At 35.4% G+C, this 24,689-nt stretch overlaps 3 protein-coding genes across 4 annotated transcripts; 1 reads left to right on the top strand and 2 right to left on the bottom strand.

Moving 5' to 3' along the window:
- The first annotated feature begins 729 nt into the window (after positions 1-729).
- Positions 730-13,686, top strand: CYL1 (alpha-N-acetylglucosaminidase family / NAGLU family). Of its 2 annotated transcripts, XM_022294592.2 has the most exons (20): positions 730-1,028; positions 1,426-1,499; positions 2,305-2,516; positions 2,946-3,067; positions 3,401-3,486; positions 4,113-4,207; positions 4,339-4,420; positions 4,667-4,773; positions 5,787-5,817; positions 6,489-6,606; positions 6,974-7,024; positions 8,529-8,638; positions 8,748-8,850; positions 9,047-9,145; positions 9,939-10,049; positions 10,600-10,760; positions 11,004-11,241; positions 12,470-12,548; positions 12,636-12,905; positions 13,548-13,686. In XM_022294592.2, exons 1-19 carry the CDS (start codon positions 822-824, stop codon positions 12,869-12,871), a joined length of 2,322 nt encoding a protein of 773 aa, XP_022150284.1. In that variant the 5' UTR covers positions 730-821; the 3' UTR covers positions 12,872-12,905; positions 13,548-13,686. The 2 variants fall into 2 exon arrangements, with proteins under 2 accessions (XP_022150284.1, XP_022150276.1); XM_022294584.2 differs by lacking the exon at positions 13,548-13,686 and having other exon boundaries at positions 12,636-13,082.
- LOC111018493 (putative glycosyltransferase STELLO2) lies at positions 13,360-17,666 on the bottom strand. Its single transcript, XM_022294604.2, has 3 exons — positions 15,504-17,666; positions 14,080-14,206; positions 13,360-14,000 (listed from the first exon to the last, which is right to left on the bottom strand). The coding sequence occupies exons 1-3, from the start codon at positions 17,156-17,158 to the stop codon at positions 13,527-13,529; spliced, it is 2,256 nt and encodes a 751-aa protein (XP_022150296.1). The 5' UTR covers positions 17,159-17,666; the 3' UTR covers positions 13,360-13,526.
- Positions 17,667-18,200: 534 nt separating this feature from the next.
- PAO1 (polyamine oxidase 1) lies at positions 18,201-24,595 on the bottom strand. The gene is made up of 10 exons (XM_088118135.1): positions 24,368-24,595; positions 24,002-24,251; positions 23,704-23,832; positions 23,520-23,581; positions 23,283-23,437; positions 21,691-21,834; positions 20,910-21,059; positions 19,422-19,676; positions 18,900-18,981; positions 18,201-18,791 (listed from the first exon to the last, which is right to left on the bottom strand). Exons 1-10 carry the CDS (start codon positions 24,417-24,419, stop codon positions 18,580-18,582), a joined length of 1,491 nt encoding a protein of 496 aa, XP_087974261.1. The 5' UTR covers positions 24,420-24,595; the 3' UTR covers positions 18,201-18,579.
- Between the last annotated feature and the right edge of the window lie 94 nt (positions 24,596-24,689).

The raw sequence follows: 24,689 nt of genomic DNA, 5'->3' as shown, positions 1-24,689 counted from the left end.
GTATATCTGTCAATCATAGTTATATCATAAGTAAATCAATAGTATATCAGAAGTCAATCAGAAATAATTTATTATTGGTTTGGGCCTGCAGGATATACTTGTAATTTAGAACGTGGGTCTCTGTTTTTTTGCAAAAAAAATGCTATATTTGAAAAACTCAAACCTTGTTGCTATTTTGCTTATTTTCCTAATTTTTTTTTGCCATATCTCAAGTTGCCCCTTTTTTTTCTCTTAAAAGTATAAGAAAGTAAGATGAACCACTTAATAACAACGACTAGTTTTCTTGTTGCATGAACTTAGGGTAAAATACATTTTTAGTCCTTAAGTTTTAGGATATGTTTCTATTTGGTCCCCAAATTTCAAAATGTGACAGTTTAGTCTAAAAATCTTTAAAAAAATAGTTCTAAAACGTCTTTGGTCAAACTCATCACCAACGAAATGCTGACATTGTAGAGGTGAGATGAATATTTGCTAATTTTATATTATTAAATGTCCTCTTTTTTTTTTTCATTTACCTCTTCCCTCTTCCCTCTTTCCTCTTCTTTATCTCCTTGGTACCAACTCGTTAAAATATTTATCCACTAAAACGGAGTGAATTCAGGCAAAAAAAAGAAGAATAATAATAATAATTAATAATAATTAAATAATAATTAAATAATTAATTAATTAATGGAAAATTGACATAGTGCAACTCAAAATGACGTATGCGTTGACCATTCTCTGGTTTTTCTTCTACACACTGAGCACTGAACACTGAGCTGAACCTGCCATGGTAGACACCCACTCTCTAAAATCTTCGTCTTCAATAACACCATCGAACCATGTCCAATTTCAATCTATCGCTTCTGGTTCTAATTCTCGTCGTATTCCCACTTTCTCTATCCGAACCAGAAGCAATTAAAGCAATAATCCACCGTTTGGATTCGAAAGCTTTATCTCCTTCGATTCAGGAAGCTGCGGCAAATGGTGTTCTCCGGCGATTGCTTCCGACCCATGTCCACAGCTTTCAGTTTCAGATTGTTTCTAGGGTACCAAGAGAATTTCTCCTCCTTTTGTTTGATTCTGTCTGCAGTTCAATTTCTGTTCTATCAGTTTTTATATCTCGATTGCATTCTGAGAAACTTAAGGGCTTTGTATTTTGTTTTCCGTTACCAATTTGTTCCAAAACGTAAATAAAAATAGTGTTTTATCATGATTGATGAGGAACAAAACAAGAAACTGGAGCCTTAACAAAGGGACCCTAAGAGGGTTAGTTTTGAGAATGTGAAATTCTTACTAATTTTTTGTATTATGTAATCAGAAAGTCAAGCATTCTCCAATTTACCCGGAATGATGAACTTTGAAAGCTTTACGGTTCCTATATCATAGTTTTGAATCTGACTTCATGAACTTAATCATCTTTTCTGGTTCTCTATCAATCATCAGGACGTTTGTGGTGGAGGAAGCTGCTTCTTGATAAGTAATTTCAAGTCCTCAATTCGCAATGGTGCAGAGATATTGTATGTTGTCTTTTTATTGGTGATTGCTAACTGTGGTTGATTTACTTCCACCTTTTAAGAGATATATCAAATCAATACGTTTATAAGAACAAGTTATTCTTTGGCCTTTCCACCAACAAATGGTTGAATAGATTTAATTTGATTTTGATTAATTAACCTTCTGATTTTGATGGTCGTTCTATTGCATTAATATAAGGCTGAGATGTGGTCATCAATATGATGATTAACTCTCATGAGATCAGATGGGACTTTGCAGCAATTCGAAGAATTGGTATAAAATTACTATGGGGATGGTGCTTTTAGATGTGTGAGGCTTAGTTTCTAACTATCATGGGATGGCTCAAGTGGTTAATGAGGGCCAATGTAAATAGCAAAGGACTTAGAGGGACTAAGTTCAAACCATGGTGGTCACCTACCTAGGATTTAATATCATACGAGTTTCCTTGTCAATCAAATGTAGTAGGGTTAAGCGGTTGACCCGTGAATAGTCAAGGTGCGCGCAAGCTGGCCCTGACACACGGATATAAAATAAAAAAATAGGACTTCAAGCGTGCTTAGGTGTGTTTTCAAAACAGTGTGTGGGGAAATGGGATTTCCCATCCTATAATTTATTTATCCAGAGTACTATATTGTCTCTGGCTGCACATTTCGTAGGCTTAAGAAAGGATATAAAGCAGAATACAATTAAGGGATAGATGATACTTCTTCCAATCACCACTTCTCCAAAAATAAATAAATAAACTGAGAGAGTGATATGTTACAATAAGATTTTAACTGAATTTATTTTTTTGGCAATTTTCTCAAGGATCAAAGGCACCACGGCAGTTGAAATTACATCTGGCCTTTACTGGTACTTAAAATATTGGTGTGGTGCTCATATTTCCTGGGACAAGACTGGTGGAGTTCAAATAGCTTCAATTCCTAAACCAGGATCTCTGCCTCTTCTAAAGGGTGACGGAGTTGTGGTTAAGCGGCCAGTGCCATGGAATTATTACCAAAATGTCGTTACTTCAAGCTGTAAGTGGCAATTTCTTATTTGTGATTTCATTCAACCTATGTCTCAAGTCTTATGAATGTCAATTTCTAGAATGAAAAGGATTTTTTTTTTAATATATAGAATTTTATGCTAAAATAAAGTTCATTTGGTGAATCTGAGGGGGAAAAAGTAGATTGGGGAGGATGAATACCATATCTGTCCTCCCCCCACCCCTCATAAAGAACGGGATGTATGAAGGGATAGAAAACTGAATCGATGACCATCCGGATATCAATCCATGAAATCAACATCATGCTCATCAAAATTATTTAATCTTCTTGGTTTTTCTTCTTTTTAAATGATATGCATATATATATTTATGCTAAGTTAATACCCCCGTTTAGAGACCACTTAGCTAACATTCTTTTTCTTTTTGAGTTATAGAAGTGATATTTTACTCCACTTTTCAGATTCATATGTTTGGTGGGATTGGGAAAGATGGGAGAAAGAGATAGACTGGATGGCCCTTCATGGGATTAACCTACCTTTGGCATTCACTGGACAAGAATCAATTTGGCAAAGTGTTTTCAGGGTGAGCAATTACCAAGGCCTTATTGTATTTTAGGCAGTCCATCCATTACATGGTGAATATGTTGCACATCTCCTTTGAATTGTAGTTTTCAAATGTTTGTAACAAAGGTTCTTCAGCAAATATTCAGTGTCCATACTCACACTATTTCTCACTAAGAGTCTGCCTTCATGCATAATATAGGATCACATTCTTCAAGACAATTTAAATTTGTAAAAAGCTTTTCCTTGTCTCTTTTCTCTTTCTAAACTGAGTTCCTAGGGTCGCAGCCAGTTAGTATTTATCATATTTTTCAGTTTCACCTGAGTGAGGCTACTTGTTTCTTTTTACTTGAAGGATTTTAACCTCACTGTCAAAGATTTGGACAATTTCTTTGGTGGACCTGCCTTCCTTGCCTGGGCTCGTATGGGAAACTTACATGGGTGGGTAAGATTAATTGTTCTGGAATATTTTTGCCTAAAGAACTTGAACTGCCAAAGACAGCGTCATCTAGAGCATGCAACTCTACCCAGTGATTGTATATTCAATCTTGACATATTATTTACAATTTTTGCATGTTTGTAAGCTTACAAATATATAAGCACTCGTAGGATGCACATCCATATATTAGTGCTGTGCCTTATGAAGTATTGGCATTCTTAGGCGCTTATTAATAAGAAAAGCACTCAGTTTGTGGAAGATAAGAGTATGGGAGGATGGATTCTTAAGACAATAGAGGCTTATCTATGGGCATTAAGCTTTAGTTTATTTTGCGCCTTCTTTTTTTTCCTCAATCATGAAAAAGTTGTTATATTATTCCTTTAATTTTTTAAATGATCAGTTAGAAATCTTTTGTGTGATCTTTTTTGAGTTTGGGTTCGCCTGATCATCCTGACTTTTTGTATCTTTATTTATCAATAGAAATGTTTCTTAAGAAGTGTAACAATTACAGAAACACTTCCAACTTATATAAAGCATTCTAAGATGGCTACCAAAGACACTCGGCATTCCTTGATTTTCTCATCTTCTCTGTCCCGTGTAATTTAAACTGACATCTATGTTACCAAAGGTGGGGTGGAACTTTATCACAAAGTTGGTTGGATCAACAATTAGTATTACAGAAACAGATATTATCCCGAATGCGAGAGTTGGGGATGACTCCAGGTTTGCTACTCCTAGTTATTAGATGAACATAAATTAATAATTATGAAATTGATGGTAATTTATCATGAAATTTTACTTGTAAACATGATTATTTAACAGAGAATCCTTCCTTTTTTTTTTTTTGGTTTCAGTTCTGCCATCTTTCTCAGGAAATGTCCCAGCAGCTCTGGCAGAGAGATTTCCTTCGGCAGACATAACTAGATTAGGAAACTGGTATGCCATTTTTATGTCCCTTTCTATGAGATATAATAAGTTTTAACTTGTAAATCTAATGTGTTCTTGTAACAATATAAGGGGACCGGATAACAAGTTCTCTTCCCCACTTAATTTAATACCAAAAATCGCCACATTGGTAATTGCCAGTTTTTCTTCAAACACTTTTTGACTCTAGGAAGATATCCCATTATTAAATATAATTTCCATCAATTAAAGATTTCCATTTTGTTTTTCTCCTGTTAGGAACTCAATTGATGCTGATCCGAGTACATGCTGCACATACCTTCTTAATCCTTCTGATCCTCTATTTGTCAAAATTGGGGAGGCTTTTATCAGAAAACAAATAAAAGGTGCACTTCCATCTGTTGGTTTTGAGTTAAAAGATGAATATAGTTGTCACAAAACAATGGCTATGGTGTAAATATTGATTATTGGCTGAAAAGAGAAGCAGTCCTTTGTGGATATATGCACAATTTCTCTTGTTCATATTATGCTTACTCTTGATATTGGTATCTCATTATGCACGTTGATCACTATGTAAAGATAACAACTTCTAAGTTACAATTAGTAAGTGAAGGGACTATTTAGAAAACACTATTCTGTTTTTAGAATTGGGATTGAATGAACTGTAAATATTGCAGTTTCAAACTCTTGACATTGGCATCCCATTACGATCACTATGTCAAGATAACAACCTTTTAGTTACAAATTAGTATGTGAAGGGACTGTTTAGAAAACACTCTTCTGTTTTTGTTTTCAAAATTGTTTTTGAAATTGGGATTGAATGAACCTTAAAAGTTAATATTATTGTGCATATTGACATTACTATTTGCAAATTCATGATTTCGGAAGAGAGAACAATTTCAATTTTTCCTAAAAAATAGGACATTTGGGATAACACACTGAAGAAAACAAATTAAATAGAAACTTCTATAAACAGTTGTACAAACTCATTTTTCATAGAATTTTTGTTCAAAAAATAGAAAAAAAAATAAATTTGAGAACAGTTTCCAAACAACCCCTTATCATCCAATTTTATATTGGGATCCTGTGTCTGCGTGTATATAAAATGATGCATTTACCAAAATCGCTATTATTTGTTTGGTTTGGTTATATTTTAGTGATGCTTATCGACTAGGTAACCTATAAGTGTTAGCTTTAAGTCTGTCAAAATATTTCATATTTGATTATATAGTTTTTTCTCCTTATCTTTAAGAGCTCTTACATACTGCTTGATTAATCATATGTTATTATCATATTACGTTATTGGAAGTTAAGATTGTTCACAAAAGATGTCATAATATCTCCAAGATATACATTATTTTTTACATTGTACTAATACTTCTTTTTGCATTTTCTGCAGAGTATGCGGATGTAACAGATATTTACAACTGGTAACAATTGTTTGCAGCATTGAATAGTATCTTTATCACGTTCTTGCTTTATGTACATTTTTTCCTTTTTTTGGATAAACACTTTCCCTTTGCATTAAATCTCTGTATAAAATATGGAATGACGTGTTGAAACTTCAATTTTTGTTGTTAGATTAACACTTTTCAGTGCTTAGTTTTCATTTGTCTAATAGGAAAAATATTCATTTCCCAAAGGAACACTAATGGGTCAGAATACCCTTTATGAGTTAGTGCACCAATCCATGGGCAATTTATGAAGCATATGGAATTTGATCTAAGGGATAGATAAATATGGAGAAAAAGTTTGAATCTTAAACAGAATTCACACAATGGCTGGCAACTACTGATTGGTACTTGTAATTTCTTTTATAAAAATTTTCATTCCAGAGAAGAACTAGAAGTGTCCTTTATTTCCAAATGAGGACCCTTAGGCTTGTTGTTTAGAAACATGTTAAAAAAATACTATAATTTAAGGAAGAGAAGATCTTGTGAATTGTGATAGTTATTTAACCAAATAAGATCCATCTCGTTTATCTTCCCAGACCCTAGATTAATGCAATAACTAGATTGTGGTAGAAGTTCCTTCACTTCCCATTGTTTGTTCTATCTTGCTGCCATGGAGAACTGAATGATATATATCCTGTTAATTGCAGTGATACATTCAATGAAAATACTCCACCTACTAATGATACTTCATATATTTCATCACTTGGAGCTTCTGTCTATAAAGCTATGGTGAAAGCTGATAAGGACGCTGTGTGGCTAATGCAAGTATGTTCCTCAAGCAATGAAAAACCAACCTATTTCTTATTGGATCATGTTTAAATAGAAACTTTTGTATCTTAAATTAATTGACTAAAGAAGCTGGTAAATTCGAATGGTTTTTATTTGTTTTTATTTGCGGGACTACAGATAGGAATTAAGGGTCAATTTAGAAACTTTGGAATAAAGGATTTAGGTCATATATACTTATAGGGTTGAGAACACTTTGACTTGAAAATGGAAAAAGCTACAGAAAGATTGGTCAAGTTATCACAAGGTTGGGTGTTTATGCATATCAGACTTTTACAAAATTGTAGTTTGATGAATTTTCATTTTTTATATTTGTATTAAAAGTGATTGTTCTATCTGCGTGCAGGGATGGCTCTTCTATTCAGACTCTACTTTTTGGAAGCCTGATCAAATGAAAGTATGTATGCATGCACATGAACCACATAGAATTTCTTAATGGTCATTGTTAATGGTAAAGGATGTATTTGATCTAAATAGTCTCTCCCAGTTTCCTCATCTCTTGTTTAAAGCTGTATACGGGTTGTTATGTGGGATAGTAGGAGTTTAATCGAGGAAATTGGGAGTGGGAAGTGAGTGAGGTAGGTAAATACTTGGGTATATTGAACTATGGAGTCATTCTTTTTATTTTTTTTTATTTTTTTTTATTTATATTGAACTATGGAAGAGAGAGAGCTCTCTCAAGAGACTATCGGGGCCGATGGAAAATAACAGTTTTAAATAGCAGATTTCTGGAAACACCAATGAGCAGTTGTTTGGAGTGAAAATCATGGCAGCATTGGCTGCATAGGAGAATAGCATGTCATGAAGAAGACATTAGCTGATGGTTCAGAATCTTCATGGGCTTGAGAGGTTCAAGGAACTAAGACCGATGTAGAGGGAAATGGCTGAGTCCAATTTAGAGAATGCTGATGTTGATTTTTAGAGTAAAAGTACAACCCAAGTAAAGTTTTTATTGCTAATTTAACTAGTTTGATAAGAGCTACAAAGGATAAATTTCTTGGAGAATACAACTTGCTCCAACCAGACTAAGGGTTATGATTTATTCAGATTCTAAAGCCCACAGAACAAAAGGCCAATTTCCACTTTCAAGTATGGATTTGGCTTAAAATATGATTTGGCTTAAAATATGGGAAGAAGATTATTCATTACTTGAGGATGGGAGGCTGTGGAAAAAGAACAGGCTGAGACAGTTTGATGATACTTCCTCAGTGGCTGCACCTACAAATACCGAAGCTGGTGCAAATCTGATCAACTTTTCCATGTTAAGCATTTCATTATAGTGGTTTGAAGGGGCCAAGGTCCTGCTTTTATTGAAGCTGAACTTGTATAAAAGTCATGGCTCGGTCCTTTCTCGCTCTAACTTTAGATAGCTGAAGTCACTACAGCCATTGAGAAAAGATTTGGAAAATCCAAATCTAATTCTTTATCCGTTACCTTTGAGGATAAGGCAATACTTTGGGGTGGGTTGTGATAGGCATTGGAGTTTAATTAGTTTGGGTGTTAATATATGGGATGGTTGGAGTTTGTTAGAACTTTTTAGAGAAAATTATTAATTGCTACTTTTCTAGTGCTTATATAAATAGGGGAAGAAGGAAGTGATTGAGGTAGGCAAGTATTTGATATAGAACTTTGGGGGAGAGAAAGCCCACAAAAGAGGCTATTGACCTTTGTATTTTCCCTCACACGTTTCCTATCGATTATCTGTGGTTTATTGCAGGTTTCTTATTGTACCAAAATGAATGTTTTCTTATGACTGAGTCATGTAATCCCTGGTTAAATTATTAGATGCTAGTAACATACGCTAAATGTAAATATCTACTTAATATCAAAATGACTCCTTTTCTGGCCCTTTGGTTGTCTCATACTACCATTTATTAGCTATGGTTCTATGGGATCTGCAGGCTCTACTTCACTCAGTCCCATTTGGGAAAATGATTGTTCTTGATCTTTTTGCTGAAGTCAAGCCAATCTGGAGAACATCGTCTCAATTTTATGGCACTCCCTATGTATGGTCAGTAACCCCTTTATTACCATTTTTGAAGAAAGTCATGTAACGTCTCAATGATGTCATTTCTATATTTTTATTTCACAAGTTTGTTACAAATTTAGTTTGACTTCAGGTGTATGTTGCACAACTTTGGTGGAAATATAGAAATGTATGGTATATTGGATGCAATTTCTTCAGGTCCTGTCGATGCCCTTGCAAGTGAAAATTCAACAATGGTATGTTTAGTTTCCTATAATGTAGCACGTGAACTCCTATGAGTATTCAGCTAGCTAATATTTCTAAGAGAACTGAAGCTATTTTTGTTCACTGTATATCTTGTTGGCCATATTTCTACGTTTATTGATTTCATGTAAATATTGGGGATCTTGATATTTTATCTTCTTACACGTGACGTTTCCTTAATTATGGTAGGTTGGCGTTGGCATGTGTATGGAAGGAATAGAGCATAATCCCGTTGTTTATGAAATGATGTCTGAAATGGCATTTCGCAGCAAAAAAGTTGAAGTCCAGGTAAGTTGATATAAATGCCTTCTAATAGTTGAGGCGATCTCGATGTTTAGTGATTCACAGTATTCTGCAAATGCAATGACTGTTCATGTATATCGCCTTCTGTCAATCTATAATGCTGATGAAGAAGACACCCTATATATGTTATGTTATCATGTGTTTGTTTATAAATTATAAGTTTATAACTGATTTATCTTTTCTGGAGCCAAACAAATATATATATTTTTTAATCAATTTTACATTTTTCTGTGCGAATATATGGTATAATCAGCATAATTCAGTGATAACCTGTAAGATGTTGGCTTTTATAGTAGTTTGTAAATTGTAGAACAATTCTCTCTGTAGAGATTCAGAGCCATTACTGGTTTCTTTTTAACAACCAGGAGACAAAAATATGAATAACACAATATCTTGGTTTAACAGAAATTTTATGCAATTTTGATGTTGAAGATTTATTCAAATTTGAGCATGTCATGGAAAATTTTAACCTTGTATCGACTTCTCTTATTATTCATCCGTAATTGTTGATATTGGTTGGTTTTGATATTAAATAGTTCAAAACATTGACTGTTGGTATTGATGGTTTTACATATTTCTCTCCAAAATGATGTTATTTCTTCATATATATATATTTCTTGTTTCCCTCTCCTCCCCAATTCCTATTCTTCTCCTTGTTATATTTACGATTGACACAATTGAGTATTCTTGCATATAGTGGATTTATATAAACGTCTACGAAATAACTCTATGATGGCGGTGATCAGAGGGCATAATGAAACATTGTAATTTCTTGTAGGAGTGGTTGAAGACCTATTCCCGTTGTCGTTACGGTAAAGCAGATCATTATGTTGATGCAGCTTGGAAGATTCTTTATCATACAATTTACAATTGCACTGATGGCATTGCGGTAAGTATAATTGAGACATGATGTTCAGAAAGAAAATTATTAAGAGCTGTGTAGGTAGAATATGATCGACAATTAAGAGATGCCTAACATTATCAGAGACCCTGAAAATTTGCAGATAGATTTTTGCATTGTCGCTCAATCAAATGAAAACATAATATGGAGTAAAACTCAGCAAGTATTGAAAATTATTTAGGAAGTTTGAAATAACTTTGAAAGGGTGACAGGTAATTGGAAACTAATTAAAAGCACTTTTCAAAACTTTTATAGCATTTGGTAAAAATAACTTTGAAAATTCTAGAAAACACTTAAAAGATGTTCCTTCTAGGAGGGCTTCACTTAGAAAATTGATTTTTAAAATTCATCTCGAACTCACTAAAACTCGCTCTCAGTAAGATTATGTTATTTTTGCAATTATGATGCATAAAAAGCTCTATCAAAATTATTTCTACAATGCACCACATTTCATTTTCTTTTTCCTTCTTTTTCATTTATTTTTATTTATTTTTTTTATTTTAACTTATTACTAATCTGTTCCTTCAAAATTTTCCAGGACCACAATACTGATTTCATTGTCAAACTTCCAGATTGGGATCCATATTCAAGCTCTGATATGGGCAAGCCACATCTATGGTATTCCACTCAGAAGGTTATCAATGCCTTGCAGCTACTCCTTAACGCCAACAATGATCTCATCAACAGCTCTACATACAGGTAAAATGGCACACTTTGATATGCATATGGTTGAGTCTTAAGGATGACGAGTTGATATGTCATATAATACAAGTCCTCTAATCAAGCACTTCACAAGCTTCCAATAAGTTTCAAAGCAACTTGTTCGTATAGAAGCTAAAAAAGCAGCCTTAGCGCATCGTAATTGAGCCCGTCATTCTGAAGATATGATCATTTTAGTTGTGTGCAGCAACATTAACACTGTTGTTGCTTGCAATTGAATAGGTATGACTTGGTTGACTTAATGCGGCAAGTGCTAGGGAAGCTGGCAAATGAAGAATATTTGAGTGCTGTTATTGCTTTTCAGCGCAAGGATGTGAAAGCTCTAAATGTTCATAGCAAAAGATTTATTCAGTTAATAAGAGACATTGACAGGCTGCTTGCTTCTAATTCGAACTTTCTGCTAGGAACATGGCTTGAAAGTGCAAAGAAGTTGGCCACAAATCCTTCAGAGATGAAACAGGTTAGAAAGTCTTCCTCTCCCATGGCTTTAAACTTGAGGCGTATTGCTACTTTCTTCCTTTTGCACTAAACTGAACTTGTTATGGATTTACTTTAGACTAGTCTTCTCTTAGCTTTGAGTATCTTCAAAGTTCATATTTACTTGCCCAACTATCCGTTATCGACCAACTTAGTGAGAGCATGTACGGAGGTAGAATGAATGTAGTGAGATAAAAAGTGTACAGAATGGACAGAATGGACTTAGTATGGGCCATTTAATAACATCTCCGTTTTTTGTTTCTTATTTCTTGTTTCCAGAAACATAAACATTTATGACTATCATGTTTCATGTTTCCATTTTTATGAAATGTTTCTAAAATTGTAGAGAAATTTTGTAAACAACAAAATCAAGTTTATTGTTATTGATTCCCTTTTCAATTTTTTCTAAAACTAAAAAAAAAAAATATTTTATCATTATTGACTTATAAAATGCATAATAAATATTAAAAATTAAATATACCGTTAAAATTTTGAATATTTAATTTTTTTAGAAAATTACTTTTGTAAATTTAAAATTTTAGAGAATGAGAAAAAAAATGATTATAAAAATGTTTTTTTTTTTTTTTTTTTTACTTTGAAAACATGAATAAGAAACCAGAAACATGTAGTTATATTTTTATTTATTAACAAAGAATAATTGAGAACAAAAGATAGAAACAAGAAATACGAAACAGAAGTATAGAGGGACTTCTTAAAAGCTTCTAAACTGCTTTTAGTTCCATTTTTTTAGGAACACTTTTGATATTTAGTCATAATATAGCATTTTGGTCAATTTTTTTACCACTTGAAAGCTTTTTGCCATGGTAAAAAATACTACCAAATATACCAAGAGTCTAATTTTGGATTGTGAATAATATTTTATTAACGGTGTTAAGGTATTTGTAAAAAACTAAATTTATCATAATCGATCAGCTTAAGCTTTTGGATTGATTGGTGATTTAACATAGCATTAGAGTATATGTCATTTCCCCCCTCTTAATATTGATTATTTCTAAGTCCACAAGTGAGGAGTGTTACAGTATCAATAAAATATTAAATTTACCGTAATCCATCAGTTTAAGCTTTAGGGTTCAGTAGTGATTTAACAAAAGATAACTTATTTTTCTTTTATTGCATATGCATTTTATTATTTTCCACATTACAAGGCGGTCAAATAAAGCAAGATTCAAATATGCATCTACTTGTTTCAGTATGAATGGAATGCAAGAACCCAAGTGACCATGTGGTATGACAACACAAAATTCAACCAGAGCAAACTTCACGATTATGGTAAATATTCACACTTTTTTGCTATAACATGATTCTCTGTCCCTCTCCTCTCTTTCAAGTTTAACATATTGATGTGCTCCTCACCAGCAAATAAGTACTGGAGTGGGCTACTGGAAGGTTACTATCTCCCAAGAGCTTTGACCTACTTTTATTACCTATCAAAAAGCTTGAGAAAAAATGAGAGCTTCCATTTGGAAGACTGGAGAAGAGAATGGATCCTGTTTTCAAACAAATGGCAAGCTGCTTCAGAGCTTTACCCAGTTAAAGCTGAAGGCAATTCAGTTGCTATTTCTAGAGCTTTGTATGAAAAGTATTTTGGTTGAAACAATTTCTCTATGTTCTACCAGAACAAATATGGTATGACCATTTCAGTTCTACTTTTTTCCTTCTAACAATCACCAAGTTTATTCATGGTCCTTGGAAGTTGTTTCTGTTCTACAATAAGACCTTATATATCCTATAATTCTAATGTTGTATCTCTGTTTTGCCTCCTTTGAGGCGGCCAGTTGGCAAAAGTTTGAGATCTCTTGGTCATACTGTGTTTAAAGGTCTCAATTTCAAATCTTCTGGTGAGTTTAAAACTAAAAACCCTTGATGTCTCCCAAGTCCAGACCTTGGGGCGGGTGCAGGTGTCTCTAAATATAGGGAAGCAAAGTTCCGACTCCCAGTTATCAAAGAAAAAAAAATTCTATCTCTATTTTCATTAACATGTCAAAATCATCGGTTTGTGTCAAGGAATGATTCTCTTTTTTAAGCTGTGAATCTTCTTAGTTCTAAAGTATTCATTATCTAAGCAACTATGCCCTGTAAATTGATAGCATATCAACATCCAGTTCAGATATTGATTATTTCCTTTGAAGTTCCTCTACAAAAATTTGAATGGAGAAATAATTTAACCAAAAAAAAAAAAATTGAGGAAAGTTATGGCTCTGAATTACACATACATTTGTACACTCAGATTTCGAGAATTTTCGGCTCTTATACCAGCTCTTTCAACAGTGGGTCACCTGCAGCCATTAGTCTCATCAGCTCAGCAAATTCCACTTCATTGGAAACCCTCCATGGATGAACAGCAGGAACTTCAGCAGCATACAAGTTTGTAACATTACTCAACATTTCCTCTGCTGGTGTCTTCTTGTACGCCATTTTGCTGAAGACGTCATCGAAATTCATGGGTGAATCCATTGCCATGAAAAACATCGACATAGCCACTCTGTAATCCATCCTGTAGTTGCCAACAAGAGCAACAAGATCCTTGAAGTCTCCCACAAACTGTCGAGGTACGTAAAACACTTCACAGTTGCACAATGCGAGATCTCGCTCAGTCGGGTTAGTTTCCTTATAGTTGACTTGAAAATGAACAGGCATTGTGCTCACCACCTTCTTCACCCAGTCTGCTTGTTTGGCAAACCAGACAGAATCATCACTGACTCTGCTCCAAGACTGAGGAACCTGAGAGAATGAGAAATATTTGGTACACTTTTCCACTGGTGAACAGAGAAAGAAGGGATCCAACAAAGAGCTGCATTACCTTGTAAGTGACCCAAAGTTTATCTTTATCTGCTTGCAGTAAATTCCAGTAGTTGAGAATGGTATTATCTTGGAGGAACAGGAAACCTTCTGCATTGGAAAATCTTTCAAATACCGTAGGCAGGTACCTGAAAAAGAGATTTTTTTTTTCTTTTTTTTGGTTAATGGAAATTGTTATAGATGAACTTTTTAAATAAATATTTAACCACACATTCGTTTTAATCAATAATGTTTTTTTCATCTGTTTTAAGAAAAAATAACCAGTACCCACTTTTCTTTGACCATTTTAATCCATCCTTAATCTCTTTTAGTTCAACAATGGTGACCATAGACATTATAATTACATTAAAAAAAAATACAAAATTTGATAAATATACTATCATGATATAAATTCATTTCATTTTTGTTAAAATTAAAATAGGTAAATTTAATGTATTATAAATCATATAATATTGTAAAATAATAAATATATAACATATATGTTAATAAATTAATTAATAGTATTTAAATTGAACTAAATATTTAGTTTGTAACAACCACTCATTTATAAATATATTACTAACTATACCTGAACAATCTTTAAGTTAAAATTCAAACACACCCTGTATATTGTCTATATAAAAAGTGAAATCATATAACTAACAAAATTTACAAATCGAGTAGGATAAGAAATCATATAATTGAGAGGAAAAAAAAAAAGAATGTAAAAGGCAATCTAATTTTATAAGATGAGAAAAAGGATGAATTCTCTAAATTAAAAAATAATAACCCCTATTCCCTACCCATATTAACTTCAAATAAAATTTACAAATGTCCAATTTCATTAAATTGAATTTTAAGCTGGATGAATAATGAAAATACTATCTTCTCATAATTGAATTCTCTATTTTTAGAAATTGTGGCTTGCTATGAAAATTCTTGTGGTTGGATAGGCTATTTTGGGCTTATATTTTATCGTTTTTTCTTTGCTATTTTAGTACTTACTCAAGTTCATATAATTGTTAATACTTTAAAGACTAAAATAGCTAACTCATCAACTAAGTAAAATGATATAAAAAACAAAACAAGACAAAAAAAAACAAAAAACAAAATTTTCAAAACAAAAAATCATATAAGTCCGAAAGGTCCCATTTGGTAAATTCTCATTTTTTGTTTCTCGTTTCTAATTTTATTAAGAAACTTAAGCATTTTTTTGTTTCACATTTTTTGGAAACCTCCTCTATTGAAAACTTTCTTTGTTTTTGGTTTCCATTTCCAATTTTTTACAAACATAGATATAAATATTGTTGGATCATCATTGAATTTACACATTTTTCTTTATAAAAGAGAGAAAACATAAACAAGAAATGAGAACGTTACGAAACGGATCAAATATGCCAAGAAGAAAACTTAAAAAGACACATGTATCCAAAAATGGGAGATTACTTGTATATGAACTCCAAAGAAGCTTCCTCCACTCCCAAATCTGCCCTCCCATGCTCTGCCACAACCACCACAGTCTTGAAAATCCTCCCATAAAGCAACCTCCATTTCATGGCAGTTCTATCCACAGCTCCACCATCAACAAACAAAACCATCACTACATTCCCAAACTTCTTCCTCCATCTAATCAACTTCCCAATCTCAAAGTTCACAGTCTCAGTTTCCTCCACTGCAAGGTGAAAACCAGGCAACTTCTGAGGAACAAAGCTCCTCCTTCTTCTCCTCTCCCTCTTCACTTCAAATCCCTTCACTCTTGGTTCTATGTACCCAACAGAAACCAAATCTTCAAGCCAAGCAGCAGTCATTTTCACATCATTTTCCCTCCAAAACCCCTCCTCTGCCATTGAGTGGCTCAAATCCAGAGCCTTCTCAAAGAATGTGGCCTTGTTTGATCTCCATGAGGCCAAGAACTTCACCAATCTGCCTACATTTACATGGAGATCTTTCTCTTCTGCAAATGGGTATGCTTCAATGTTGTCATGTCTAAACATTGTGGGAGGATAAACCACTACAAAGCCTCCTATTTCCCATAATAGCCTCTGTGCCCAGTAACCCCTCAGGACATCAGAAGCCATTGTACTGACTGAAACAGGGAGCATCAGAGCCCATAATGCTGAGATGTGGAACAGGGTATTGAAGGAATTCAGTGGTACCATTAATCCCTGAGGTAAGGCAACTTTCGGGGCATGCTCGTCGAATCTTATGTCGAATGTCTCTGAACCCGTCTTTCGTGTGAAGTAAAACACTGAATCCACGTCTGGTAAACCATTGGATATGCCCTGTTGAATGAACTGCATTCCTCCGAATACTTGGGTGTAGTGTTCTTCATACACCACATCTCCTACATTTTCCAGCGGCAACCCTCTAGGCCAAACCGACCGCTGTCCGAAATGAATATACGGATTCACAACGGTCTTATTCGGGTTCGTGAAATCAAACTGTAGGATTCTTTCCTGCAATGTATCCACGTTGGTTAGTTTCAAGTCAAAATGCTTCCCAAGATCCCCATCGATCACTTCACCGCGATCGTCCGCATCGAATATCATTTTCGCTCCATGTTGGATGGCAAAAAGGTACCCAACAGTCTTTCTAGCATACGAATCATAAGGAAGAAAATCCACAACTCTAAATCCTAAACTAGATTGCTGCTCTAAAGACAAAAATATAACTCCCTTGAGACTCCAATCCGATGGGGTTCTAGAATTTCCCACAGCAAGTACCTGCCATCCTCTGGTTTTTGCAAGCTTCCGAAGCGAATCGGAAGGATAACTGGAAACAGAGACGACAATCCACCGCTGAGAGCTGAACGAAGCATACACTGAAGATTTGTCGACGAGAGGCTGAATCGAATCGAAGTTGATTTTGGGGAAATGGATGGGCTCGGCGGGTTTGGGGCGGGAGTTGAAGCAGAGAAATGTGGCGGAATCCGCAGCACCGCGGAGGAAGAAGAAGGAGGCGATGGTGAGGGTGAGGAAGAAAATGGTGGCGATTTTGAAGAGATTGAGGGAGACCCAGTTCGAGAAATCGAAGGGTTTGGATTCGGGGAAGGGATTGGGGAGTGGGATTTGTTTTGGGTTCGGCCGATCTTGGACCAACATAGTACAATGGCTCCCTCAGGCTCTGAATCACTACTCAGATTTGAAGATCAGAGAGATTATTGGGTAATCTTAGAAACTCAAAATGGAGAAGACCACAGAAACACAGAAACCAATCTCTCATTCTGATCTCAGTACTGTAGCCGACAGTTCTAAACTCGGAAGAATGCAGACAAATTTGGGTTGGATTATTTTAATTGGGTGGTTTTGAAAAGAACAGTTGGGGGGGCCTTATGAAAGGGCAACTACCAGTAGAAAAAGCCAAGTGAAGTGAAGTGAAGTGATGAAGGATGAAAGGATCTGATCCCATGGCGATTTGGAGAGCCGCCCCCACCGACAGAGAGAGAAACTCTCGTACCCAATTTGACGGATGATTTTTCCTTTCCTCCACATACTTCACATTCATCTTTCAACTTGGTAGTCGTAAATTCGTCATGATATCATCAATACACTTTGTATGGTTGGTACTCCAGAATGACAACACGTGTTTAGGACCGTAACGAAAAGTTATACAAATTTAGTCCTCGAATTTTGGTGGTAGTATGGTGCTTGAACTAATGAAAATTGCAAACATGAAACAGTATCCTAGCAAAAAGTGCATTTTGAGAATTGTTTTAAAAATTTAATGACAAACAGAATAAAACTCAAAGTTTAAGATCGAAACAAGATAAAAGGACTAAACTCATTATCATCTCCGAATTAGACTAAGACTAACTAGTAATCATTTGATCCGACGTAGGAACAAATAGCGGAGACATGTATCACAAACCTATCCTGGCACCCATTGTCACCAGACTAAGACTAACTAGTAATCATTTGATCCGACATAGGAACAAATAGTGGAGACATGTATCACAAACCTATCTGGCACCCATTGTCACATTGTACCAAATTGTTACTAGTTAATCTAATAGATATACTATGCTAAAAATAAGTAGATTTATATTATTAAATATATATGTCTTAAAGTTCAAAATTATAATTACAATTTGGTCCAGGAAACAAAGATTAAGTGATGGTGTGGGAGATATCAAAGTGTGAACAGTGAGAGATCAACTTTTTTCTTGTATTAAAAGATCGGTAACAATACAATTAGAAAATTCAATATTTCCCCCACCAATTCCTCTAGGAGCTTTTTCATCAACAAAATAATTTCTAGAACTAAAGCCCAGATTAATAAATAACCCCTTCCAACAATCAAGACAAGTAGGCACACCTTCATTTCTATGCAGATCACCATCACATAACTTTATTTTCTTCACCTTTCTCCTGCTTCATTTCCTGCACTCCTCGTCATGGACGGTATTGTAGTCTCGAATTGAATTAGGATTCAAACCCATCATCTTTTGGTCATCTCCGTCACCCACCATGCTGTCTTCGTTGTACAAACAAGATCTATGTCCCTTCGTATGTCGTCCATGTAGTCATAAAATCGCTTCCTGGATACCGAGCTTGCCGTTTAGGTACAATTGTGTTGGAAGATCACATTTGTGAAGGCCTGAGACTGCCTCTGTCTGTGTTAAAGTTAATGATCCTGTTAATGCTAGCAAGGGCTCTAACAAGAATGATTGACCCTCACTTTTTCTTTCCTTCTCTTTTCTCATTTCTTCCAACAGGGCATTGCTTGTGTCTATGCCTGTTCAAAAGGCCAGTCATAGAGAGAATGTCATAAGAAAACTATATATTAGTAGGTAATTAAAGTCTCCAATGAAACCAAGTTAGATGTGGTTGGTGTTCTTCAAACCTGCAAGATATCCACCATGTACATAGCCATTAAATCTTTCGCTTGTGTGTTCTCCGGTGAAGAAGATACGTCCAATGGGTTCCTGTAAACAACACACCATGAAAGCAAATTGGTTAAAATGATGCGGCCACGAATTCAGAACAGACCGTCTAGAACTCTAAGAATTCTCAACTAGAGTATTCTTCATTATTATTTAAATCCTGCTGATACAAGAGATTAACAATAGAGGATATCAACGCTACTAACCAAAAGAAACTAACGAGTAACGACTATAACAAAATCAAATCAAAATTACAAAACAATTCCTAGACACACTACATTAGCTTGATTGTGCTTATTGTGTCATATTTCAGTTTATTCCATCTAATGCTCTTTCAACGAAATAGACATTAGTTCAATGTTGTAAGATAATTTGGTGTTCACAGGCTTTCTACAGAGGGTTTCTATTTTCTAAGTGATACAGATGATCAATCATATAATCAGTAAGAAATGAAAACTTGCGGAGAGATAGGCAGTAAAAACCTTAATGTTTTGAACAACTTGGCAATCGGAGATGATGGGGTAGTTGCTGTAGCTGCCACGCTGGAACCTGTTACTCCACCAGCGAGGAACAAGTATATCAATGGCATCTGGGATGCTGGGTCCGAACATATCCCTGAGAACTTCCATGGATTCTCTCAATGTCTCTTCATCAGATTGAGCTTCTATACGTTTTGACTCTTCATTTGTTATTGTCACCACCAGGATATTGGACCCAGGGTAGGCATTTTCCATGTTCTGATGTCATCATAATAGTCAGTTAGACAGTAGTATGATATTGATTATTAATTAATCTATGGCAGTCATAGAAGGGAGATCTGAGTATCAAATGCCATAACATTATCACATGAAGACATGAAGATATGCACAGTACGTCCTCCGTAAATCAAGCAAATAGATCTCCTTAAATTATTATAGCTCCATCATTCAAAGGTATAGTGTTCGTGGAGCAGATATTGACAGAGCTCTGATAGCGACAAATATATCAACAATCCAATGGAAAATAAAATCAACCATAAAAGAGAGTGCCAAAGGCCTGTCTTCGAAGAACTTAAGAGCAGTATTTACTATTAAGATATCAATGATCAAACAAGCATCGTGAAGAAACTTTTTTCTTTAAAAAAAAAAAAAATCATGGATGAGAATTTGAACCTCTAACCTAGTAAAAAGTTACTCTGTTTCTTAACCATGTTGAATCTCGATACAGGTCAATAAAGTCAAAGGTGTCAGGTTCTCACAGAGTGGAGAATAAATTAATGAAGCTATTCTTCAATTACCCATCAAAAGAAGATGCTTCATCATAAAAATCAGATATTCAAGAATTATTCAGATATTTGACTTAATGGTTTTAGTTAATATTGCCCTATTTGAATAGTATACAAGGTACAAAAGCTAGAATTTATGTTAGCCTGTATTTTATCTATAGATTTGTGATTTTTGAAATGATAAACATGTCGCATAATAAATATATTTTAGAAGTTTGAATTCATATAAATCCTTGACAACTCAAAACCAAATATATTCAATTAGGGAGTGAATGCGATTGTGTCTGAATTATGAAAACCAACACAACTCTACAAAATATACATGATATGCAATGCAAGGATTAAGAATTAATTAATACGAGAGTTGATAGCTTGCATGTGACCATGTGCACCTAATTGCACGAAACATTATAAAAGTACACCAATCGTATAATAAGTTAATAACGATAAGAGCAAACTAATATAAAAATCAAACATATAAAGAAAATTGATGCATAGCACATAGGTCATACGGCTACTTGTTCAACCTAAGATCTAGCTGAGTAGCCCTGTGGGCTATGTTGGCAAGCATATAATTCTACTACCTAAGAAGACTTTGTTTATTCACTTTTAATATTTCTGGATAAGTAGAGATGATGAGATCAGTGTTAGCTGGCAACAACAACAAAAAATTTACCCCAAAAAAAAACAGAGAGAGGAAATGAACCTGCCAAAACGTGTAGTATCCCCTCCTTTCATGGGCGTAAATAAAGAATTCTTTCCCTGGCCCGCACGGCCAGAACTTATATGGAAACTTGAGGAAGATCTTTGTATAGACCATCACGTCACATTTCTCTATGGCCTCTGTTTTCCACCTCTGTTTCAATATTTTAAAACCATCTTGTTTAGTTAACAATACCAAACCCAGCAGCAGCCATATAGAGATAAAAGAAAACAAGACAATGGGTGGCGTGGAAATAATGTACCAATCAACAACTAGTGGTTTCAGTAAACAGTAACTAAGTTGTGTGTTCTAGAAAAGGGTAAAAATGGAGTGACAAAATGCAAGGCTGGGGGATGATGATGCATGGGAGTTGCACATAGACACATTGGGAATCCGATTCTTACGTCATGAGTCAGTGGGGGAGGCCTTGCCATCCATAAATTCTGACTCTGGACACTAAATGAAGAAATTAAATAATGGACCAGCAGGGCCTTTAGAGATAGATATGAAGAGAGAAGTCAAGTCAGAGGGAAAATCCCACCACCTCACAGGACGGACAGAGCCCGAGAGGTATTTATTGTGTTATGAATATTGAAAGAAAGGTCAAGATTCTTCCCCACCCCATCCTTAGTAGGTCTTTGTATAGAGGTTCACAAATCAAGAGGCAACAGATACGACACGTCGTCATAAATTGTAGGGGGCATTCTTGGTGTTGGTGGGGTCAAAAGTCAGAGAGAGAGATTAGTGACAAACAACATGGAATAAATAAAAGAAGAAAACGTACGGGTAAAGGTGGAGTGAAGGAAATGAGGTCGCTTTGGAGCACACCAATGCTAACAGACAAAACCACATAATTGGCTTCGAAAATACATCCATCCTCAGTTGTTACAGTAACCCCGGTTCTCGAGTGCTGTATTTCCCGAACAACCTGCAGAAAAATGATGCATAAAAATTTGTCATGGATCGAGAAGAACAGAAACAGATGAGAATTTTTTTTTATTTGGGGAAAGAGATTCAAATTTATGGGGAATCTTTGCGGATTTAATGACTCATCACAACCCATTTATGGCTTCAATCTAAAGAAATCACAGTGATTACTGGCAGTGAAGCAGGACGATGAAAACAGGGGAAGCTTCCCTCATTTACTGCAATTCGCATCAGATTCGTTGGGCAATAAAGGGAACCAAAACAACAGCCCCATTAAATGGAGATATTGACAAGACTCCCCACTTTCATGTTTTTATTTGAGTTGATTTGACATCTCACCCCATGGGTTATTGTTTATGGTCATAAAAACCACTGTGCAGCCAAATGCAAATTGGTATTCAGGGACCCTACTAATTTAATAATGGTAAAAAGGCTTTCAAAAGGTTGCATATTGTCATCACAATTCTGTCCAATATGATTCAAGCAAGGACATTGCTGGCAAGTCAATTTTTTGCTATTCAAGTTGGGGGGGAACGCTATCAAAACTTACTGCTCACCCATTTAGTAGGGAGGTAGATCAAAAATTCAAAACCCCAATTATCAAAAGTCGGGTCGATTCATCCGTTTCGAAAATTACTTCACAAATTTCTTTTTTTTTTTTTTTGCAAAAAAGGACGCAAAGCTTTTTAGTGTCAATTTCATTAAAAGAGACCCAAAAAGAGAACAACTACTATTGAAAATCATATATCTAGCTGGTCTATTTTTGCGTTGGGCTTCAAAAGATGTCTACAGGAAATCATCTGGCAATAAGCTATGAAAGTGATATCTCGATCATATGATGACACATATGGATGCCAATAATTTCAACCAATATCTTAAAGAAATATTAGCTAAGATATATATATATATATATATATATATTTTGTAAAAGCTCACAAATCCCAAGACAGATTTTTCTCGTTTAGCCAGTATCCAATGCGGATCGTAAAGTTTCTTCAGCCGCTAAAGATTAAAGCAAAAGTAAAATGATGAAGTTGACCACCACACCTAGGCTAATACACCTTCTAATATAAACTGGCAGATGACAATAGTAATAATAAAATATGAATGGAAATTGCTTTCAGAAACGTCATTATCTGCAAACTCCCAAAAGTGGGTCAAATCATCAATCTCAACGACAAATAAGAATAGCACATGCAAACAAAAGAGATACCCGGGGATTTCTATCCTATACTTTTTCTGTTTCTTTTACTGTATTTTTATCAAAGCCCATATCCGTCCTTTTGTTTCATCATATGATTGGGTAATCAAAAACCAGAACAGACAAATTTTTCATTTAAAAACATGAATTAGCTGCAAGTCAATTTTTTAAAAGGGAAAACAAAACAAAACAATAAAACAATCTTTCTTTTTTTCTTTTTCTTTTTCTTTTTCTTTTTTGTTGCTCACCTTGTTGAGTTTGAGACGACTGTCCAAGATTTTCCCCTCTGAGGTAAAAAGAAAATCCTCAGCCATTTTGTAGAGCAGATATTCATACCCTCTCTCATCCGCAACCAAAAATTCCCTCTCTCCAAAATCCAAGTACGTCGATATAGGCTCAACCTCTGCACACAAACACCCAGTTCGTCCCCAATTCTCACCAAAAAAAAAAAAAAGATTAGAACAAGAATCGGCCAGAAAATTGACCTGCCATCTCGAAATCGTGGAGTATAAAGTCGATGGCGAGTTCCATAGGCGTCTTTGGCGTACTGAAAACAAAAGGAAGAAGAGATAACACTAAAAATGTGCTTTAAGAATATTAATACCATAATTTTATCTTTCTTTTTCAGATGCTCGTCGACCAACAAGGAAACTTTTTGAAAAAGTTTACCAAGGCGGCTCCGATACAATGGAGACCTCATCAGCGCCATCGGCCCCCTGATTCCTCAGCTTCTGAATCGCCGAGTCCACCGCCTTCTTGTACGAATCCGCCGCGACACCACTCGGAAAAATCTTCCCACTGCAACAACAAGTACTCATTGGTTCAGAAATTAACCAAAACCCACTTCAAATTGACCGAGAGAAGAACAGATTCAAAAAAATTTCTCGCATACGTCACATTGCTCTCAAAACCTCGAAATGGGATGAAATCGAGAACACAAAAATATTGGGGGAAATCAAAAAAACACCTTCGATCGTAGATATTGTAGCGAGCATTGCTGTAATCAGAGAAGCAAGTACGGAGACTGGATTTGTGAGCGAGTTCCCAAACCGGGTTGGGTTCTTTCCCCCCGACTCCGACAATCCAACCCGCCCCGAGCTCCACCGAAACGCCGCCGAAATTCTCCATACAGACTCTTCCACCGATACGATCCGACGCCTCCAAAATCACCACGTCGTCTATTCCATTCTCCACCAGCACCTTCGCCGCCGACAGGCCTTCCGATCAAAAAAAATCCCCAGAATGAAAAAGAACCCACAAAAAAAAAACTACACCCATGATTACGAAACACAGAGTCAATCAAAAGGGGGCGGAATTATGAAGTTCGACTCACCGGAAACGCCAGCGCCGATGACGACGACGGAGGGGCGGGATGCGGAATCCATTAACAATAGAGAAATTACAGAAAGGGGGAGGAATTTTTGAAGTATTGGGATTGCGGTGGCGAGAGATGAAGAAATAGCGGGAGTGGGTTTATATAGTTTTTTCTGGACTCACCCTCTCGGGTGGAGATTCCCCAACTTGTACTCCATTCGTGAGAGAGAGAAAGAGGACTTCCAATTTTCAGCGTCGTTTTCCCTTTTTTCCCACTAGACCACAATTTGACATATCCAACGCGGAATTCGAAGACGGGGTGAGGGTGTTTCCGTCATTTC

Source organism: Momordica charantia, assembly GCF_013281855.1.
Source record: "Momordica charantia cultivar OHB3-1 chromosome 9 unlocalized genomic scaffold, Mcharantia_2.0 BLBB01000009.1, whole genome shotgun sequence".
Lineage (NCBI taxonomy): Eukaryota > Viridiplantae > Streptophyta > Magnoliopsida > Cucurbitales > Cucurbitaceae > Momordica > Momordica charantia.
This window is presented reverse-complemented; position numbering and strand designations above follow the sequence as displayed.

What these genes read in the sequence shown, in the direction of transcription:
- CYL1 (XM_022294592.2), top strand. Translation starts at nt 822, where the DNA reads ATGTCCAATTTCAATCTATCGCTTCTGGTTCTAATTCTCGTCGTATTC. An exon ending in ATCAACAGCTCTACATACAG is followed by an intron (nt 10,761 to 11,003) that starts GTAAAATGGCAC and finishes GCAATTGAATAG; the next exon opens with GTATGACTTGGTTGACTTAA. An exon ending in ATCCTTCAGAGATGAAACAG is followed by an intron (nt 11,242 to 12,469) that starts GTTAGAAAGTCT and finishes TACTTGTTTCAG; the next exon opens with TATGAATGGAATGCAAGAAC.
- LOC111018493 (XM_022294604.2), bottom strand. Translation starts at nt 17,158, where the DNA reads ATGTTGGTCCAAGATCGGCCGAACCCAAAACAAATCCCACTCCCCAAT. An exon ending in TCTTTGGAGTTCATATACAA is followed by an intron (nt 14,207 to 15,503) that starts GTAATCTCCCAT and finishes TCTCTTTTTCAG; the next exon opens with GTACCTGCCTACGGTATTTG. An exon ending in AACTTTGGGTCACTTACAAG is followed by an intron (nt 14,001 to 14,079) that starts GTAATGCAGCTC and finishes TCATTCTCTCAG; the next exon opens with GTTCCTCAGTCTTGGAGCAG.
- PAO1 (XM_088118135.1), bottom strand. Translation starts at nt 24,419, where the DNA reads ATGGATTCCGCATCCCGCCCCTCCGTCGTCGTCATCGGCGCTGGCGTT. An exon ending in CATCGGCGCTGGCGTTTCCG is followed by an intron (nt 24,252 to 24,367) that starts GTGAGTCGAACT and finishes TTTGATCGGAAG; the next exon opens with GCCTGTCGGCGGCGAAGGTG. An exon ending in ATTGTATCGGAGCCGCCTTG is followed by an intron (nt 23,582 to 23,703) that starts GTAAACTTTTTC and finishes TTTTGTTTTCAG; the next exon opens with TACGCCAAAGACGCCTATGG.